Raw genomic sequence first — 21,918 nt, forward strand, 5'->3', positions numbered from 1 at the left:
GTTTCCATTTGTGAATGACATGATTTTATATACAGAAAACCCTAAAAACTCCACCAAAAAACTGCTGGTTAGCCAACAAATTCATCAAAGTTGCAGGATATCAAAATCAGTGTACAAAGATCAGTAATGTTTCTATATACTAACAACAAATTATCTGAAGAACAATCCCATTTATGGTAGCATCAAAAACAATCTTGAAAAACGGATTCACATAAGCAAGGCGATCTGATTTGGTAGTTAAGAGCAGGGGCTCTGGGGCCAGCCTGCCTGGGTGTAAATTCTCACTCTGCCCAGCAGGTGAATCTTTTTTACACATCTGTGCCTCTGTTTCCCTACCTGTTAAATGGGGAGGGGGCAATATGTAGACTCTATCTCCTAGTGTGTTGATAGGATTAAGTGAGTTAACATATGTAAAATGCTTAAAACCAAGCCTGGCACAGGATAGATGTGTGTGCTTTTCTCTTAATTCCTACTGCTACAGTGTGTGGTTCATTAATGACAGGGGTTGCATTAAAACTGTCTTGATTGTATCTCAAGCTCATTTTGGGGATGTTTGGATTCATTCCAAGGTATTAGAAATGTGATGCTTTAAATGGTACCCTTTTCCCCTACTTAAGGACGTTAAAGTCTTTTTCTCTTTTTAACTCCCTATCGGAATTAGGAAGTTAAATTTCCCACTTACTCTCTTCACTTGCAAGCCTATTTATTGACGCCGTGGAGGCTGTTAGGTAAAGCTCCCCTCCCTCCGCGATATTTAGGTCACCAGTTTACCACTGCCCCACTTGAGCTCTTCGAGGTTGTTAGATGGTCTTCACCCCCACTACGAATTTAACAATAACATGGCTTTTTTTTAATTTGCAGATAATACAGCAGACACACCAAGTAGTAGAAACCGAGCAAAACAAAGAAATCGAGAAATGGAAAAGACTTGCACAGCTGAAGAATCGTGAGCTGGACAAGTTCCGCACAGAATTAGACTCAATACTAGATGTTCTCCGAGAGCTGCAGCGGCAGGGCGTGGTTGTGCCGGTTGCTTTAGCAGATGAAGTGAACGCACGAGAGCATTGCTAGACACTCGCGTTTCACGGGACCTCACAGAAAGGCCTGAAGATGTACAGTGGATGGGGTCCCTGCCAGAAGGAGGCTTTGAAAAAAAAGTGTTCCAGTATCTTGCCAGAATGCAAACAACACAAAAGCAACATTTCAAAATAAATTACCCTTAACCAATTAGAAAAAAAGAGCAGCACAAATGGTCTATGTTACTGAAAAATCATGAACTGGTCACATTTTAAATAATTTGTGGACAAGTCCTTTTATATCAGAAGATTAGAACTAGTAAGATTTATTGTAAAAGTTCTCATTTACATACTAGATATGGAAAGCCGAAATTGCACATACTTTGCCATCATTGACTAAGTGTGTATTCTTAATTCTCAGTGCCTGAAAAACAGCTCCCCTTTCTCATGAAACACAGGAGGAAAGTGAGCACCGTGGCTTGGAAAGTCACAGTCACCTGAGTGGTGGCGCTTCCGTGATTTTACTGTGAGGAGAATTGTAACTTCTGTACAAGTAGACAGCAAACTCTTGTTCTCCCAGATTCCAATCCTACTCTAGGTGCCTCATTTTGCACCTGATGTAAGGTGCAAAGTATATTTCCCAAGTAACAGGAGAATTTGATTTATTCATTGTTTTAATCTTTTATGCTACATGTCTTAAATTCCAGCCCCTTTTTTTTGTAACTAAGAATATAAACAAAATGTGACATTTTTACTTCCTCCATTTAAAAAGTAATGTATGCTCATTAGGAAAAAAAATTAAAAGCATACATAAAAGCCAGATAGCTACTTTATTTTACAATTCCATTTCCAAAAGCAGAGAGTGGGCATATGAGATACTGATAAGTTCAAGTTCTAGCTACTTTGTTTTTAAATGTTCTAGCCTGGTGCTGTCCTATAGAAGTACAATGTGAGCCACAGGGAATTGTAAATTTTCTTATAGCCATTTTTAAAAAGATAAACAAATGAAATTAATTTTGGTAATTTTGTAATATATCTAAAATAATATAAAAATTGGGTTTTTATATTTTTTTTCATACTAAGTCTCCAAAATCTAGTAAGTTCTACAGCACATCTCAGTTTGGACCAGCCACATTCCAAGTGCTCGATAACCACATGCCAGCAAGTGCAATTCTAGAATAATCTTTACAGAGTGAAATACTTTATAGAGGATAGATGAAATGGATACTGGTGAAATTACAGGTAGCAAATGTGAAATGTGGAGATTAAATACAGGAATGCAATTAATGTCTTAATGTTCATTTTTTTAATGTCCTTTTCCTAAGAGGGTAGAAAGCATTAATTATAGTTTGCCATTTTTTATGTGAAAGAATTTTATAAGTTATAAACTTTTGGTTATTATGAGTGTGCTTTGTATATTTTTTATCTGCAAGCCTGTTGATTTATAGCTATACCCTCCCACCCTTCGCCCTTTTGACTCTCTCTGGGCCATTTGTTCCAAGCACAAACATGACTGATTCTGAAACACAGGTAGTACAGACATCCAATAGAGCATCACTTACAGAGAAAGCACATCCTATTTTAATGAGGAGTCCATATTCTGTACATAAGCTGTGTACATGGCAGACTCAATTTTATCTACAGATTAAAGATCCATAAGTACTATCAGAACTATCAGCTACAACTAAAACCCTTGGGGACCAAGCCCTCTTCCTTAGTTACTGCACTATGGGTCTGCAATGAGAACACAGAAGGTAGACACGTTTAGGCTGTCTTGAAAAGGAAATCTTCGATGAAGATTTCAACTCCAGAAATTTCTTCTTCTAAAACCAGAACTTCTACCGGTGCCATCCCCCTCACTGTGGCATTAAGACACCTGCATCCACAGGACTTCCCTTTAGGAACCATATTAAGATCCATGGTTGCTGCTCACACCACTGCTTTTGTGCAGAGAGGTTTCTGATCGGATCTGTCACGTGTGAGCCCACCGTGTTCTATAACTAGTATCTGTCTACCCATCAGCCCACAGAAATCCAGGCTTTAGTATTAGGGTCCCATTCCATACTGCAAGAATCCTAAACTTGTGACTGCCAAAAAAGACGGAAACATTCCTCTTTCCCGCCCACAGCTACTCAGAGCTCTAATTAGGTAGGTCTAAACTCTACAGGCACATTGTGTAACAGGTCATCTTAGACACTGCAGTTATGCAGCTGTTCAATGGCCACCCTGTTTTGAAGAGCTTCTTAGTGATGAATGGTGGGAAGAATGAAGTTTGAGAGTTCTAATCCAGGTTACTGATAATTCTATTTTAAACATTTGAACCCATTAATTATAGCCTTCCCTTTTGGTTTCTATGAGTCTTTAATGAAAAGCACATGTATTCCTTCTCAGCACCTGCCCAGCTTGGTAAAGGATTAGGTCCCAGCCCTAATTAACGTATTTCCTCCCCTCCAAACCACAGTAGGTCCATTTTTCTCTCCAGGTTTGCCAACAGCTTCAATCACAACCACCTAAATAGAGCAAATAGGAGGAAACATTCTTTCCCACTGATACCTACTTTATAGGATTGTTGCAAGAAATTTAAGTTTGAAAGGAAGTATTAATCAGAGGGGAAATCTACAGGAGGAGAGGAAGAGGCATCAAATTTCATTCGTAGAATAAAACGAGTTGTTAGTAAATTCAGCAATGAGACTAGACTGGAGAACCAGGCCAAAAAAAAGGGGGAGGGAGGGGGTAATTGTACCGGATGTGCATCCTTGGAGCACAGAAGTGAAGAGGCAAGAACACAGCAGGAGTGACCCAGTGGGGCCAGTCTCTGTAAACCTGCCCTGCATTTGAATGCCTCCTGGTCACCTGCCAATGGTCCCCACCCACCTCAGGGTATTGCTATTACAGTGAGAAAGTCCCGATGCAAAGGGCGGATAATAGAATTGCAAATAGTCTGTGTAAGTCCTTGGAGAAAGGTCTGCAAGGGATTTGGGGGAAGGATGTGTGAAGTAGGGAAAGTGAAGTCATGAGAGAAAGAATGTTTATAAAAGTGTTAAACTGAGCCTCATTGGAGAATCTTGAGTGGAACGAAGCACCTTTTTTCTCCCACCAGCTCCAGGCAGGCAGTGTCAGTAATCAAAGATAGTTGCAAGCCCAGGTCTTGCTCACTATCATGGCCACGTGCAAAGAGCCCTAATGAGAGCAGGCAAGTGTTCACCCACCCAGCTTGAGGCCAGAGCCTTCACGGCAGCCTCATTCCTCACACGTGGCAGGGGCTTAAGAAATGCATCACCTTCTGTTGTCCTTTGACCACCACCTACATACAGCCCTGTCCTCCCTCCAGTCCCTGGAGATCACATCTTTGCTCACACTCACGGCACAGCTACCACACCAGCAGGAGAACAGGATCATGCTGGATCTGCATCTCTACCTTTCCTCACTCCTGAGTGCCAGACCTATTAACCAATTCCTGCCAGAATTACCACTGTTCTCATAAAAAGTCAACGTGTTTGAAACCAGCTCCTTACTTTTCTCCCTGAATCCAGCTGCTCGCTTCCCTGGGTTTCAACATTCTCCTGTCAATCAATTCCAAACTGAAGCGTTCTCCACTGTCTTCGTCAGTCTGGGATGCTATAACAAACTACCATGGGTTGGGTGGCTTAGACAACCAGCATATTCCTCAAGTTTTGGAGGCTGAGACATTCAAGATCAAGGTATCTGGGAGAGGATTCGCTTCCTGGTTGAAGATGGCTGTCTTCCCTCTATCTTCATGGGGCAGAGAGCAGAGAGAAGCAAGCTCTCTTGGGCCCCTTATAAGGGCACTAATCCCATTCATGAGGGCTCTACTCTCATGACCTCATTTTATCCTAATCACCTCCCAAAGGCCCCGCCTCCTAATACCATCACACTGGGAGAGAGGGTTTCAACGTGAATTTCAAAGGGACGCAAACATTCAGTCCACACAGCGACTAACTCTCCCCAACGTGGAGTCGTCAAGCCTGTAGCTAATTTCTTCAAAATAATGCTTATCTCTATCTGCCTATTTCCATTCCTACATCCACTACCACTGAAGCCCTGTTACAATTCACTCCTCATGTTTCTGGTAGAGGTTTAGTTGATTCCTCTACTCCAATGTTCTCCTCACTCCGAATAGTCTGCTCAACAGCCCTGCCAGGTAGTTCTTCCCAAAACTCGGCTTGAGGATACCACCTTCCCACTTCATCCGGTTGTTCCTTAGGTGTAAGTGTCAGAACCCTCTCCACACCCCATCCCAGACCTTTAATCCCGTACACAACCCCTCCCTATGTTAGTTTTCTATGACTACTGTAACAAATTTCCATAAATTTAATGGCTTAAACCAGCACGGGTTTATCACCTGATGGCTCTGGAGGTCAGAGATCCAACGCAGTTCTCATGGGGCTAAATTCAAGGTACCAGCAGAGTGTATTCTTTCTGGAGTCTCTAGAAGAGAATGTTTCCTTGTTTTTTTCCAGTTCCCAGAGGCTACCCACCTTCCTTAGCTTCTGCCCCACAACTTCCTCCATCTTCTTGGCCAGCAACCTTTCTGAATGGCTACACCTCCCTCTGACTCTAAACTCAGCTGGGACGTGTTCTCTGCTTTTAAGGACCCCTGTGATTAGACTGGGCCCACCTGGACAATCCAGGCCATTTGCCCCATCGCCTCATCTCAGGACCCTCTTTTCCCATCCCACTCAGGCATTATGTAGCTGTGACACTCACCTTGGGTAACATTTCCTCTCATGAGCAATTTAAGGTTCAAGACACTTATGAATAATTTTTGTTTTTCTTCCTTAGCCTCTCCACACTCATTACGTCTGGTGAGACTGTATGAATCCTGTTATTTGTAACCCAGCACTAATCTTTAATAATGAATCATGTGTTTAAAAGGCTAATGGACAATTTAGAAGATAGAAATCCTCAGATTTTTTTGTCCTAAAATATCTGCCGTCCCTTTTGCCATGTACAGTAGCATTTCACAGAAGGCTACCCTGAGGGGGAGGAAGGGACATTATTCTGCCCACCACACTCCCCTCATTCACACCAACGTGCTGATCTTCTAACCGAGGATCTATGCCCCCGACTTTGCTCACTTCCTCCTCCTTTCCATTGACCATCCCATTCCCACCACTTTCTTTGTTCACCACATCAGGATTTCATGGCCACATTCTTCTCTAAATGGAACATTTATTCTGCATCTAATGTCTGATCATTGTTCTCAGTGTATATGCACACACTCACATACACACATCCCCTAGCCATCTCTTTATTTTTCTAGAATCTTCTAGAGGAATCCATTCCACATTCCATGATGACATTGACAATGATGACAGGGGCCTCTCTAGGACTCTAATAAAGAGGGAATCAAAAAAAAAAAAAAAAGAGGGAGTCACTGCAAAATTGCCACAGAAACAGGCTTAAAGGTAAATAACTGCTATAGTATTTAATGAAATCGACTAATATTTAATTATGTTTAAATTTTTATATCACTGAATTTAAAGTTTTCACAAGAATTTTCATTCACCACTAACCAAGATTCGACTTCAGGAGAAAAATCTAAGAGTATTTCTAACTTCTAACAAATTGTCCATTAGCCTTTCAAACACGTGATCCTTTTAAAAAAATTAGTGCTGGGCTGCAGATAAACAGGATTCATATAATCTCACCAGACGTAATGAATGTGGAAAGACTAAGGAAGAAAAACAAAAAGCTATTCACAGTGTCTTGAACCTGACGTTGCTCACAGGAGAAAACATTAGCCAATGTGAGTGTCACATCAACACAACGCCTGAGTGTGATGGGAAAGCTGATTTCCCTAACCACACGGTCATGCTGCTAATTTGTTAGGCGCCAAAACAATTTCCTCACTGTATTTGCTCCTAATAAGTATGGAACAGTTTAGGCTCTACAAAAAGCAGACTAAACATTTTCCCCTGCTGTCAGATCCCTGGACTGAATGTCCCCATAAGAAGGACATGATTATATTTCACACAAAACTTCCTGAGAAACGACTGGCTTTCAAAGGGCATAACTGCAGTTCCTCCGGTGGAGGGCTGGAGGAGGAAAGAGGGAGCCACTGGAAATATTGCAGGAGTGAATTAAGATACTGCTGCTCAGGCAGCCAAACATACCATTGCTATCTCTAAGGATATGACATTCTCCCAAACATTAGACAATAGATGCAAACCCACAGGTGATGTGGGTGTTAGAGTTAACAACAAAGACAATAAACTAATTACTTTAATGTATTCAAGAAAATAAAGGCAATGCTGGGACCAAAGATAATAGGATAAAAATTCTCACCAGAGAAACACACTGGGATATATTTTTAAGAAACATCAAACAAGATACTCTAGAAGTGAAGCTTTCAGTTCTGGAAACAGGTGAATAGGATCCATTTTAAGTAAAACTTTTAGTAATGCTGGATAAAATACAACAACAAAAATAACATAGAGCTAACTATGGAGAGAGACGTTCCCAGGCGACCATATAAAGAAGAAACTTAGAACCAGAATGGTAATCCTGTGAGCTGACGCCACAGCACCCTGGAGGGAAGGGGTTTTACTCTGCACATGAATAGGGCTGTAAGGTCCATTTAGAAAAAAAAGCTTCATACCAGACATAGAAGAGTCTTCCTTTACAGAAACCCCACACATAAAGTCTATTGGAAGAATTGCCTCTTGACTGAAAGGAAGACTCGAAGTTCTCCACATGCACGTACAGGAAAGGGGTGAAGAAGCTGGTTCTTCAGGAAAGAACAAAGTCTCTCTTAAAAAATCTAAACTCCAAGCCCCTGCTTCATATGAATGCGGAATCCAAATTGATGCTCCACTTATGATTCAGGAATTCCCAAACAAAAAATGTAACAATTCCAGGTTGATCAAATCACTTGGGGCCTTAGGATAAGCAACACAAAACTGTTTTCTAGGGAGACTTTAAATCCAGGATATAAGGAAAAAATTGTACTTGCTGAAGAGAAGCTTACGCACAGACAACTAAAAGCAGAAAGAAATGATTGGCCACGGGGAAGAAATAGTTAACCCTAAAACCCAGGATGATTAATATTCCAGAGCCTAAAATTATGAAACAATCTAAGAGAGCATAAAATAAGTATGACTGAATCATTAAAAAAATAAATCACAGAAAACATAATGAAAAAAATCAGGACATCATGAAAAATAAAACATCAATTTTTTAAAGAACTAAACAGAACTTACGGAAATAAAATACATAACATTTGGCATATAAAATTCAATGGGTGGGTTAAACAACATTTTAACCTTTAATATCTAGTATGGTTCATTAAACTTCAAGAGTAATCTCTAAAATAATTGTTTAAAAAGAGACTAAAAATACAGAAGTCAAAGTGAATCATGCAGAATAGGCCAGTCACTGTTCTAAGTTCTTTACCTGTTTTATCACTTAATGCTCACAAACTCTGAGGTGGACAGTATCCCTCTTTGTATATGAGGAATGTGAGTCTCAAAGAGATTAGGTCTCCTGGTAAAGACCGCACGGTTAGCAGGTGAGGGAACCAAGCCCAGATAGGCTCTCTCTAGACGCCATGCTCGTAACCATGACTGCAAGGCATTAAACAGGTAGGAGAGAAGCAGAGAAAGCAAATAGGAATCACAAAATAAGATGCCAGAAGTAAAACATCATCACTAATCACAATATATTTAGATGAAATAAATAATGAGCTCAAAGATTGACAGATTTCATTTGTTTACCTGAAACCAAGCAAAATTAAAACTTAAAACAGATTGAAAGTTTGAAAGAATAACAGAAAGAGGTCAAAAGTTAGAGACAGAAAAAAGAGACACCTGAGAAATACTAATCAACAGAAAGGGAATCATTCAAGCCTCCCCTAGGCTCCTATGTACTTGAAACCCGACTTGGTCTGCCGCTTACTAGCCCTGTGCCTGGGTGAAACTCAGTCTGCCAGAACCCTAGTTCACTCACCTGTGAATGTAAGTTATGGTCCCTCCCTCCATCCAGCCTGTTCTTATTGACTGCTGAGTCCCAGGTACTGGTCAAGCCACCTGAGGCCCATCAGTGAACAAATAATGATCTGTGTCCTGCAGGACTTACATTCTGGTAGGAGGAGCAGAACATAAACTAGTCGTAACAGTCACGTGAAATGTACGGTATTCTAGAAGGTGACAGAAAGAGTATGATCAGGGAGGGGGGGGTTCTGGGGCAGAGATAACGGGAAGGCAGCTTCCAGTTTAAAATGAGATGGCCAGAGCTGGCCTCACTGAGGACACGGAGAAGGGGTGCTAGTTGCTAGGGGCTTCGTCTACCAAAGCACCACAAACTGGGTGAAGCAAACCAGTTCTGGAGGCTGGAAGTCAGCAGGCAAGGTGTCAGCAGGGTTGGTTCCTTCTGTGGGCTGCGAGGGAGAGGCTGGTCCAGGCCTCTCTCCTTGGCTTGTGGATGGCCATCTTCTCTCCACATCCCTTCACATCATCTCCTGTCTATGTGTGTCTCTGTGTCCACATTTCCCCTTTTTATAAGGACACACATCGGACTGGATTAGAGCCCACCCTAATGACCTCATCTTAACCAGTTACATCTGCAACAACCCTATTTTCAAACAAGGTCATGTTCTGTAGTGTATGAATTGGACAGAGACCAGCCAGGGCAACAGCCCTGTGGGCGCACGTCTGATGTTGCAAAGGGACAGCAGGGAGGCCAGTGTGGCTGGAGCAGAGTGAGTCAGGGAGAAAACAGGAGATGAGATCAGCTGGAGGTGGGGGAGGAAAGCTTTGAGGTCATTGTAAGGACTCCTGCTTCTTCACTGAGAGAAATGAGAAGCCACTGCAGGGTTTTGAGCAGAGAAGTATCACACCCAGGGACACGCATGCCTGACTTAGAGGATCAGGATGACAATATTTAGGCTTTTGAGCTGATAACACTTAGACTACATATTGGACTTTGAGTTGATGGTGTAGTAATTGAGACTCTGGAGAGTGCTGGGATGAGATGCATGCATTTTGCCTGTGGGATGGACATGGATCTGTGGGGCCAAAGGAAAAATGTGGTAGAATAATAATGTTCTAATCCTTAGAACCCGTGAATACGTTACCTTGCTTGGCAGAAGGGACTCTGCAGACGTGATTAAGTCAAGGATCCTGAGATGGGAGATTACTGTGGGGAAGCAAATATAATCACAAAGGTCCTTACGGGAGAGAGGCTGGACGGTCAGAGGCAGAGACGTACAGCAGAAGCAGAGGTCACAGCGACACAGGGCCCTGGGCCAGGGAAGGTGAGCAAAGGCGGGAAAGCGCATCCCTCCCTAGGGCCTCTGTGTGGAGCGCAGCCCTGCCCACACCTGGGTTTCAGCCCACTGACACTGACTTCTGCACTCTAGAATGGTCAGACAGCGAATGCGTGTTGCTTTAAGCCACTGAGTTTGTGGTCCTTTGTTACAACAGCAATAGGAAATGAACTCAGGAGCCAACAGGAGCATGAATCACAGGCTGCCTGCTGTGCGGGCAGGAAGCTCTTTGTCTCTGACCTGGGAGGGAGCCTCTGTCTTCCAGCAGCATCCACAAAGCTGAGTCATGTGCTAATTTGCCAGCTTGCAAGAGGGGTCAAATCTTAGACCCTGCACAGTTCTTGACATTTAGTTAATATAAATGATGGTGTCATCATGGGTATTTTTCCATCTTTTAAATACCCTTCAGTCTTCTAAGAAATCCACTCCTAAACAAGAGACCACTTAAATAGTTTTGCATCTTAACAATAAATAACCATGGTTTTATTTGGTTACTTAAATTATGAATAATAATATTCACATTAGTAAAAGTTATTAAAGTCAACATTCTTTCATGAAAATACGTTTCTTTTTGCATGAACAGGTATTAACTACAAGAAATGTTTCATGCTTCGTTCTGCAGTTTAGTGTTAGGGTCTTAAAGAATAGTATTTTCCTCAAAAGACATTATGGGAAAGGGGTTTCTTTTGGTGGAACAGTTCTGACATGAAACCTGGTGCATAACTCAGACCACTGGGGTCCTAGAGATGATAGAAATTAGGAGGCATTATAAACACGGAATCATTTTTAAAGGACTTAAAAAACTGGATGTGTGAAAACAAAGAACCAGAGAAAACTGTGGTGCAATAAATGTATTTATTTTTCAGCTTAAGCAAGGCAGGGTGGAGAAAAAATCCATTATGAAAATGCCACCTGGAGATCAGCAGTGGGCCACGCATGCAACGTGACTGAGCAAAACCAAGTTGTTTCCAAACCTGTGTGCAGGTTTGATTCCTTCATGAAGCAACTCTGCGTGGCACCAGGACACCTTGAATAAGTGTTAATGGGGTATTTATAACCCCTTCACCATCTCAGCTTAAAGCCCACACACCAGCCACACAACCATCACCTATACAAGTGCAAAGTACACAGCCTGGCGAATAGCACTTGTCTTGTAGCCAATGGCAGGGCAGCGTGAGCAGACAGAGTTCACTGACACAGACACAGAAGGCACCTCCCCTCACTGACAACCTTCCATGCATTTCTGGGGACAGGACGGTCATAAAGATGTACCATGGATTGAGACTCATCCCAGGAGAAGAAAGGTAGGGCTGGCCTCAGGTTTGAGCATGGGTGGCCGGAGGGTCTCAGAAGAGCTGTTTCAGCACAACCAATAGAAATGTGGGCCACCATGTCCATGAGAGACAAGTCTCCTGCCATCCCGGTACACACTCGTGCTCCTGACAAAAGCTGGGCTCGGTTAAGGGTTGAGTGGATGGTACAGACCTGAGGGATGCTCCAACAAGAGACAGGAGGCAGCACCTGGTTATGCTGCTCTGGGTGCATCCCAGCCTCATCTGAATATGAAGTCAGAAATTCGCAAAACAGCAGGGCTGGGATGGATCATCTACTCCAGACTCCTCACCCTACTGTTAAACGTGGCGGCCCCGAGAGGCAAAGCAACGTGCTAAAGGCAGAGCGTGGAGGTGGCAGCGCCAGGTAACAGCGCACCGTGCCAACCCCCATTCAAGGACGCTGACACTGAGTATGGGGCCGAGGTTTCAACGAGGAAAATGAGACAGTGTAAATACTTCTTTCCCCGTAAACCCCAAATGTGTTTTAAAGGCATAAAAACTCAGCGTAACTAGCTCTCTTCTGAGGGGGCTCTCTTCTCTGTCTCTTCATCTTTCTGTCTCTCTGTCTCCATTTCTCTCTCAGACACAAACACATACACACACTAGTCTGTGAAAGGAGACTTCTTGCCATACAAAGACAAACTCCGCATCTTGAGAAAGACACTTGACAAAACATGTTCTCAATCCAAGTCTTTGCGTGAGGTCTGGGCAACTGGCTTATTTTCTAGAACAGTCGGTGGTTCTGAAATCAGGAGATCATCTTCCCCAAAGGAGGAGTTCTGGTCCGTGTTGACGAAGTTGGGGATATCAAATTTCATGAGTCTGTTCAGCTCCTCCTCTGGCTGCCCGCTGCGTCTGATGGCTTCCTGGAGCTGAATGTCACTGTCGAGGGCTGTGGTCTGGAGACCAGCTTTGGCCTTGTCCAAGTGGTCCACTTCATTGATGTAGCAGTGAAAGAAGGACCTAGATTCCTCATTGCCCTGTCGAGAAAACACCTTGTCGGGCTCCAGTGGTCTTCCAAAGTCTGACACAAAGCTGTTCATTCTGAGTCTCTTCTCGGAAGACTCGGCATTGCTATAAAGAAAAGCAGAATAAGCGACTGCTTACACTTTAGCTCAGTGACCTGCAGAATCACGATTTTTGCCGTCTACTGAGTGCAAGTCCCTGCACAGAGCGTGCTTACAAGCATCGGAAGTGAGAAACATCACTTCTGAACACATACAAATAAACCCAAGGTGAGGGCCCTTGGACCATCCTGAAAAGACACCTTCCCCTGGGGAATGCCGGAGAGCATGTATCACACACCAGTGCTTCTCAGTGGGACCCTCAGATCATCTGCATCAGAATTACCTGAAGTGCTTCTTAAAATGCAGAATTCTGGGGTGCAGACACTCAGAATCTCCGGAGGCAGGGACCAGTAGTCTGTATTTTCATAGAATCCCCAAGGATCACTGCTCATGCTCAGGTTTAGAACCACTGGTCTGCATCAGGCCACCAGCACTATGTCACAGGGGTGGGTCTCATGTTTGCCAAAGCTCTGTCATGCCCGCGTACCTCACCTGAGTCTCAGAACTGACCAGTGCAGTCCTGAAGGGCAAGAACTACTCCATCTCACAGAGGCATACGCAGGTCGCCCAACTGATGGATACAATCAGTGACAGGAGAGGGGACAAAGCAAGGTTCCTAATCCTTGCTTCATTTACTGTGGGACAAATTAGCAATTCAAGGGTAGGAAATCGGTGAATGAAAGAATAACGTATCTCTCAGTTAGTCCCAGAAGAGCCTGGAAGAAAGAGCCTGGGCACACTGAACGACCTGAGAGCCCATCTGCTTTAATCGCCATCCTTCCCAGGTTTATACAAAGGTTCCTCCCACCCAGGCAGTGACTCCTGGAGGGCAGGGATTATGTCTGAACACCCTCTCAAGTCCAGAACAGAACCTGACAGAAAGGAGGCCCTGGAGTCTGAGTTCAGTGAGTGTGGGCTCTCAGTGATTCCAGCTTTTACCCCTCTGCCTCCCCCCTCATCCCTCACCATGCAGCCCTGTGACCAAGCTCTCCCGGGGCTGGGGCCACGGAATCCATTTATGGAACTGGAAAAACCTGACCATGTACACTAACCTCCAAATTATTATCAAGAGTCACCTGGATTTCAGGGATCAGTAATCCCAGAAGCTTTGCAGTTCAGGCAGCCGAGGGATTTTTATATCAGATCTATTTCCTACTGTGATTACCTGGGTGATACGAGACAAGGAATTCTTCTCAGAAGCCTGAGTTTCTCCTTTCAGGAACAAGCCTGATTAACAAATCTCATTGCCCACTCAACAAGTGTGATGTGAAGATCAGTGACTGACACAGGAGTACAGCACTCACTAGGTCATGGATTTAGAATTCAGAAAAAAGTCATTTTAGAGAGACTAACAGAATGCGGCTTTAATGCCAACTTAAGTAGTCTTATCCTTCAGTAAATCATCTTCTTCCCCTACTTCTCACTTCACCCAAGTTTAAAAGATGTTTGAGAAAGGGATGAGTGTGCCAGCAATCTGTGACCCGATAAGCTAAAATGTCACCTAGGAAAAAGGGAGGAGTAACACGTTTGGGAAAAGCCTGGTGAGGATGGCGGGGCCACATCATCCCCCAGTTCCAGGCTAAGAAGCTCTGAGTAACAGCTTTCCTGCCTGCCTGGAGCATCACCTGATGTGAAAGTCAAACCAGAAACCCCACAGTGTCCAGCAGCTCTTCCATAACCCAGGCTACACTTTCTCAGGATTAAGAACTGGGTCCACTGACCCGCTTGCTGAAGAACAAAGACACAGGAGACCAAGAGAGTTCTGACCCTCCCCAGGGAAGAGCCCAGACCGTGGACAGGACGATGCCTTCCCTGCCCGACCCCGCTCCCACTGGTCTTTCTCCCCATGATCTACCTGTGATAACATTGCAATTTGTCTGATTCTCCCTCGCTGCGAGCAAGGGAAAAGGTCATCTTGGTACTCTGAGAGTCTGGTAAACATTAAATACTCAGGAGACCATCCTTTTATTCCTTTTTTCTTTCCTTGACTGATACACGAAAAAACATGCATGAGAAAAGCTGTGACCCTGGACACAGCCTGCCTCCATTCAGTTTCTCTTCATCCCACCGTTGGGTAAAGTTTATGTACTGAAATCCACAGATCTCAAGTACAAAATTCAATGTGTTTTTATTAATGTATACATCCATGCAACCGCCCCTCCCACCAATCAAGATATAGATATTTCCTTTCTCCCGGAGAGTTTCCTTCCTTTCAACGTCCACCCCTTCGGGTAACCCTGCTCTGATTTCCATTTTTATTGATTAGCTTTGCCTGTTCTTGAATTGCCGGTCAATTTCCACCTGGAGGAGGCAATCTGTTTTGATTTGCACCGTCACAGATTAGTCTAGCCTGTTCTTGAAATTCATATAAATGGAATCATGCCATATATGTTGTTTCGTGCCTGGATTCTTTTGCTCACCATAACATTTTCTGAGATTCATTCTTGTTGTCGCACATAACATTAGTTTGTCCATTTTCTTGCTCAGAAACATTCTGTTATACAAATAGACTACAATTTGTTTACTCATTCTTCTGTTAAAGGGCATTTCAGTTGTGTCCAGTTTGGGGCTGCTGTAAGCAAAGCTGCTATGAACATTCTTAAAAACTCTTTGTAGATACACACTTGTATTGCTCTCAAGTAAATCCTAAGAGTAGAATTACTGGGTCATATAGTAGATGTTTCTTTATAAGAAACTGCAGAGCTTCTCACTCGTCTAGTAACACTGAGCATCTTCTCATGTCCTTGTTGGCTCTCGGTTTACCTTCTTTTGTGAAGTGCCTGCCCATTTAAAAATGTGGGTGGTTTATCTTTTGTTATTGATCTGCAGAAGTTTTTACTATATTGTGAATATAAGTCTTTTGGTAGATTTATGTGTTGCAAACATTTTCTCTTGATCTGTGACTTGCATTTTCATTTTCTTAAAGATGTCTTTTGATAAGAAGAAGCTTTAAATATCAGTTAAGTCCAAATTATTAACTTTTATCTCCTATGTTGGTGCTTTTTATATCCTCTCTAAGAAATAACTGCCGACCCCAAAATCACAAAGATACTCTCCTATGCTTTCTTCCAGAACCATGCTGTCCAACACAAGAGCCACTAGCCACAAGCTATTTAAATTTTTTTAATTTAAATTAAGTAAATTAAATAAAGTAAAAACTTTGGTTTCTTAGTCATATTACCCACATTTCAAGGGGTCAAGAGCCATGCATGGCCAGTGGCTACCTAATTAGACAGCACAGAGAACATTTCTGTCATCACGGAAAGTCCTATTGGACAGAGGAGATTTTATTCTGGGTATGTAGTCTATGTGGAGATAGGAGTCAAGGCTCATTTTTTCCCTATATGAGTATCCTGTTGTTCCAGCACTGTTGTTAAAAAAAAAAAAAAAAAAAAAAAAAAAACAACTTTCTTTTCAATTGACCTTATATAAAAACCACTGTATTTCTACATACTGGTAACGAACAGCAAGAAAATGAAAAAATAATTCCATTCACAACAGCATCAAAACATAGAACACTGAATTTAACAAAGGATGCGTAAGACCTGTTCACTGAAAATTTCAACACTGCAAAGGGAAATGAAGGAAGACCTCAGTATATGAAGAGATGTATCGGGCTTGTGGACTGGGAGACGTTAGGTGAAAAGCCATGTTACCATCGATATAAACTATCGAAGCTTCCTTCCTTCGAGGGGCAAAAGCCTTTTTCCTTTCTGTTTCTGTCTGCTAATGTTCACTCTCCAGTGCCTTCCAACAGTCATTCTTTATATTTTTCCCAGATTTTATCATTACTGTTGCTAAGAGGCTCACATGCCCTGACTGTCCTCAGGTTCACCCCATTCAGGAAAAGCGGTGGGCAGTCCAGCCTGCGGGCACCTAGTATTTCCAGCAGTCACTCCCAGTGCACTCTTAGAGATGCATAAGCCAGGCAAAGACCGACTAAGCGAGAAACCACCAGCGAGAAAATAACAATGACCGTGAACGGACCCACAGCCTGTGCTGAGAGCCTTCTCCCACGTAACGAGCCCTCACAGAGGCACCAACCAAACTGTTCTCTGTGTGGTGACTTTTGGTTGCTTTGGCTGGTAGTTCTGCCTTGCCAGGGAGATGTCAGTCTCTCTGAGGCAGGACTCTACTACCTTAGAATGACCCTTGTCACATTCAGGGCAACACTTCTTAATTGATGGGGAATTAGAAGTGACTCCTAAACACAGGTGTATAACTTGAATCAGACACCTAGGGCAGGTGGATATTTTTTCACCTGTTGATATATGGAACATCTTTCAGAACGACAGGCCTTCCTCAGGAACCACTTACAACATGTGCACTTACCTGGTTCCTGTGAGCTTGGTCATTATCAAAGACCTTGAGCACATTCTCCTGTCATTCGCTTTCGGGTGCACTGCACCCATCCTTTAGTCAATGTCATATTCAGGTAAATTACATCTCAAGGTAAAGTGTCACTTCCATTTTTACAAGGTCATGAGTAATCCTGAACTCGCCCCTAGAAGAAGACCATCCCCACCTGTTCAAAAACTACAAAAGGAGGTATCTGAGGTGTATGATATCTGGGGTTTGATCATTTTTTAAGAAGTCCGGAACACTCAACATAGAAATGTGATCCAAGCCTTTCCCATACTCTTTCTCTCCGGCAGATTTATGATAATGGGGCTATAATGCCTTAACAAGACGGCAAAGAGAGTAAATGGCTCCTTAGCGGAGAAAGCATGGGGAAAAATGGTTCTTTTATCTTCACTGTCCAAAAAGGATCCAGGTAAGAGGGTTTCCCCACCCACCCAATAATTCAGCAAATATCCTGTGGGAAAAATAATCCTCATTAAAGCTGCTTCTTGAGCCTAAAAGCTTTTAAGTAAGGTGCTGTCAGCTTTATAGGAGTCTTTCTCTCTCTACAGTCAGCTTTATTCATGCTCCCCCCCCCCCCCCAATATCTGGTTGTCTTCTCCTTCTGGACACAGAGATTACCCTCCCCAGCCTGGCAGTCAGATGGGTGCCACTCGTTCTAGCCAAGGAGCTGTGAGGGGAAGGCACGTGCGCCACCTACAGGCAGAAGAACGGAAGGGCAGGTGTGAGGTCTCCACGTGCTCCCTTCCCCTTCACAGTACCCCAGGAGGCTGTGCATTGGAGACACTGCAGCTACAGCGGAGAAGCTTCTGTCCACCCCTTGCTGACCCTTGGAAGATGTGTAGCTTGAGCCAGAAACAAGCCCGTGTTACATTATACTGAGATTTGGGGAGCTGTTTGGTGCTGTCTCACAACCTAGTCTGACCATGACACATCCTCTCCTTCCCAGAAGCCTTTGAGGAGTCAGTGACTCCTGAACTGAAGTTCTTAAGCTAATACGATCCCAAGTTGAAAACTTCAGGGAAGCAGCCTGTCTGCCATCCTTGTTCTTACTACTTTCAAGGGGATGCACGCACTCCTTCCATGGTCGGCAATGACCGGATGCTGGGGAGCTGTCCAGCCTGCCCGGATGCCTCCATGGAGAAAGAGACAGCACTCGGTGGCAGGGTTAGCACTAGTCCACTCTGAGCTCACAGATTTGATCGGGTATCTTAACCAGAATGTTGGAGTCATATTCCAAAAGGGTGCTGCCCGAAACCCCACTTGAGGAAGTAACCGTTCTCCATGACGAACCACCCCGAGGGCCCCTTATATAAAGCAGTCAGAACTCAGACACGTCGGTCCTTCCAACCCATCACCAACATCTTCTACTTAACTTCCTTTCTAAAACCATCTGTTTCACTGAGAGACCCACCCAAGGGGAAGCCAGGGTAGAGTGAGGCCACATTTTGGCACGTGTAGCTCAACATGAATGCTTAGGGCCTGGCTGTCCCGTGGGGGGATGGGTTTCTTCTTCCCCCTCCTGCCCTTTACCTGCACCCCTCAGCTCCCACCAGGACGCCACCAGCCGCAGCCGGACTCATCCGCACTGAGTGCCACCCTCTGTGAGCCCAGCGCGCACCAGCAGCCCCGCCGGCATCAGCTCGCTTCACCTTTAGAATAATCCTAGGGAGGCAGACAGTTTTACTTTCACAAACCAGAAATCCCAAGCATAGAGAGGTTAAGAATCCAGCCCAAATCTGGAAATGTTTGACTCCAGAGCTCTGCTTGATCCAATATGTGATAAAAGAGAACAACCGTGATTGCCTACTAATATCTTTGACTCAATAGAAGGGGGAGATTTAAAATGACTGATATGAGATAATTAAATGCAGCGTTAACAGGAGCTTCAGAGTCAAAGAGGCTTTAGTTTAAGGTCTGGCTCCACAGGTTTGTTTTTTTTAACCTGTGAATCCTCCTATGAGTGATTCAGCCTCATTTTCCTCATCTGTAAAGTGGGAACACTTAGAGGATTTACTTCATCTTTCTGTGTGGACTTAGTGAGAATGTATAAAGTGATTAGCAGACTCTGCCAATGGTAAACATTAAAAAAAAATGTTCTTAGTGTTATTCTCAATGATGTATCATGCTTTCCTCCATGTCTAATTACCACAGGCAAATGTAAAACTGATTGATTGTTTTATAACAAAGTTGGCTGAATGGAAAAAATAATGTCTATTTTAGTAAAAATTCTTGCCAAATAAATGCCAAGTTTACTAAATCTAAAAGCCTTTTAAAACTGATCCATTTGGGGATTTTTCCACATGTCTGTTTCTTTCAGTTTGATTATGATATACTGCCGCCAAATGCCATGTCTTACACTGCCTCAGACTCAAAAAAGCATTTAAAGTGTGACCCTGAGGGCTGATCCATTATTTTATTAAAAGTGAAAAAAGGTTAGACTTTCTCCTTAACCTCATTAAGAGCATGTAGAGTTACAATGACCCCTGTTCTTTGAGATGACTCAGAATTGCCATCAAAAGAGAAACAGTCTATTAGAAGGATGAACTGCCAATTGGAAGACTGGAAAGGCGGTCTTAGCTACCCAGCGTCAACGTGAAATGCTAAGGAAATGTATTAGTCAGTGTTCTCCAGAGAAACAGAACGAGCAGGGTGTGTGTGTGTGTGTGTGTGTGTGTGTTTCTAAATCTATCTATTTTTCTATCTATCCACCCACCCATCCATCCACCTATCCACCCATCCAGCCATCCATCCAGGATAGGTCAGCAGAGAGAGACACATTTATTTTAAGGAAATGGTTCATGTGATGGTAGAGGCTGGCAAGTCCAAAATCCGTAGAGTAGGCTGGCAGGATGGAGACCCAGGAAAGAGTTACAGTCTCTGCCAGAATTCCTTTTTGCTCGAGGGTAGTCATTCTGTTTCTAGGAAGGCCTTCCACTGCTTGGGTGGGGCCTGCTTACATTATGGAGGATGATCAACTTTACTCAGAAAAGCCATCACATCTAAAGAAAAACCTTCACAGAAATATCTAAAGTAATGTTTGACCAAATATCTGGATACCATGGCCTAGACATGTTGACAAATAATATTCATCACTACAGGAAGTCATGTTCTGTTTTGGGCTAGGGTGTTACCGTGGGTAAAATCACCTGCATCCTACATCAAATAAATACACCTCAATAACCCCACAAAAATCCATCTGTCCCTCTAAGGAGAAGGAAGCTAAGGGGGTTATCGTCCCCTGACCACTCTACAAGATGTGTGCTAATCTGAGTTTGTCCTTGGCTTCTCTTACTACTGCTGTAATCCACACCATAGTTTTCAATTCCCTGGACCAACACAATGATGCAAAGGCAAGTGTAGATGCTTATGAGAACAAGGAGTGAGAAAAGGGAAAGTTCATATTTTTTAGTGGCTATTAAAGAGATTCTCAGCTATATATCTTCAGATGCTTCAATAAAATGGTATTTCCCTTTCATTTAAAATGTTTAATTTTTTCACAGACTTTAACATCTGCATGTAGCTGAGTGATGGGCAGAAGTGTTCCCTTTACCTATAACTAGCTGTTACAGTTCAAGTGCAGGCTGAAGACTGAACAGCAGACGCCATAGACTGTATGATGAGATACAAGAAGAACATTGCTGCCAGGCCGTGAGGATTAAGGGAGGTCCTGAACATAAATGTTGGGATTTATGCTAAATGTCTTCCATTTACTTCCCTGGTCACCCTCTACCCTTCCCCAACCCCTGTTCTGTGCTCTGGGAAACTGACCTTTGGTGGAGGTTCTGGCTACTGGTTGTGTTGTGATGTTCAGCCAGTGGCGAGCAATGATGAGAAACGGGAAGGAGAGAGGGAAGTAAGGTCTGGGTATTTATTTGAGTCTCCCCTCTCCGAGAGGTCACATTGGGCTAGCTGTGTCCCTTAACCTAGGTGACTGAGATCACTCTCTCAGCCAGCCCCCGCAGGATTCCTGGGTGCCAATCAGCGCCCCCTTCAGGCCTAGGGTGGTACTTACTCTTCAATGACCTGCACCCTGGCGTCCTGCACTATCCTGGGGGGTTGTCCCCTTCCCTGACCACAACTTGTGAATAGTCCCTTTATCAAAAGCTCTCCTAATTAGCTAGTTTGGGTGTGCTACATGTTGCCAACACACATTATTTTTCCCTTTTTGGGAAGAGTTGGGATAAAAAAAAAATCCTCTAGGTATAGAGAAAAGGGAACTCTCCTACACTGTTGGTGGGAATGTAAATTTGTGCAACCACTATTAAGAATAGTGTAGAGGTTCCTCAAAAAACTAAAAGTAGAGTTACCATAAGATCCAGCAACCCTACTCCTGGACATGTACCTGGAGAAAACTCTAGTTTGAAAGATACAACGTTCATAGCAACACTATTTACAACAGCCAAGACATGAAAGCAACCTATGCATCCATCAACAGATGACTGGATAAAGAAGACGTGATACACACACACACACACACACACACACACACACACACACACAAAATGGAATATTACTCAGCCATAAAAAGAATGAAATGCCATTTGCAGCAACATGGATGGATCTAGAGATTATCATATTAAGTGAAAAGTCAGACAGAGAAAGACAAATATTATGTGATACCACTTATATGTGGAATCTAAAAAAATGATACAAATGAACTTATTTACAAACTAGAAATAGACTCACAGACACAGAAAACAAACTGATGATTACCAAAGGGAAAAAGAGGGAAGGGATAAATTAGGAGTTTGGGATTAACATATACAAACTACTATTTATAAAATAGATAAACAATAAGGACCTACTGTATAGCACAGGAAACTATATTCAATATTTTGTAATAACCTATA

The 21,918-nt window shown here is 43.2% G+C and overlaps 2 protein-coding genes across 5 annotated transcripts in view; one reads left to right on the plus strand and one right to left on the minus strand.

The window, feature by feature from the left end:
* Positions 1-2,303, plus strand: part of CEP162 (centrosomal protein 162) — a 74,781-nt gene extending 72,478 nt beyond the window's left edge. For all 4 annotated transcript variants that reach the window (XM_064486892.1, XM_064486891.1, XM_064486893.1 and 1 more), the window contains one exon: positions 862-2,303. In XM_064486892.1, the coding sequence (XP_064342962.1) occupies positions 862-1,071 (210 nt within the window). In that variant the 3' untranslated portion in view covers positions 1,072-2,303. The remainder of the gene's footprint in view (positions 1-861) is intronic.
* Positions 2,304-11,453: 9,150 nt separating this feature from the next.
* MRAP2 (melanocortin 2 receptor accessory protein 2) overlaps positions 11,454-21,918 on the minus strand; it is a 42,154-nt gene continuing 31,689 nt past the window's right edge. The window contains exon 4 of the mRNA XM_031455996.2: positions 11,454-12,710. Within this exon, the coding sequence (XP_031311856.1) occupies positions 12,317-12,710 (394 nt within the window). The 3' untranslated portion in view covers positions 11,454-12,316. The remainder of the gene's footprint in view (positions 12,711-21,918) is intronic.

Source organism: Camelus dromedarius, chromosome 6, assembly GCF_036321535.1.
Source record: "Camelus dromedarius isolate mCamDro1 chromosome 6, mCamDro1.pat, whole genome shotgun sequence".
NCBI classification, from domain to species: Eukaryota; Metazoa; Chordata; class Mammalia; order Artiodactyla; family Camelidae; genus Camelus; species Camelus dromedarius.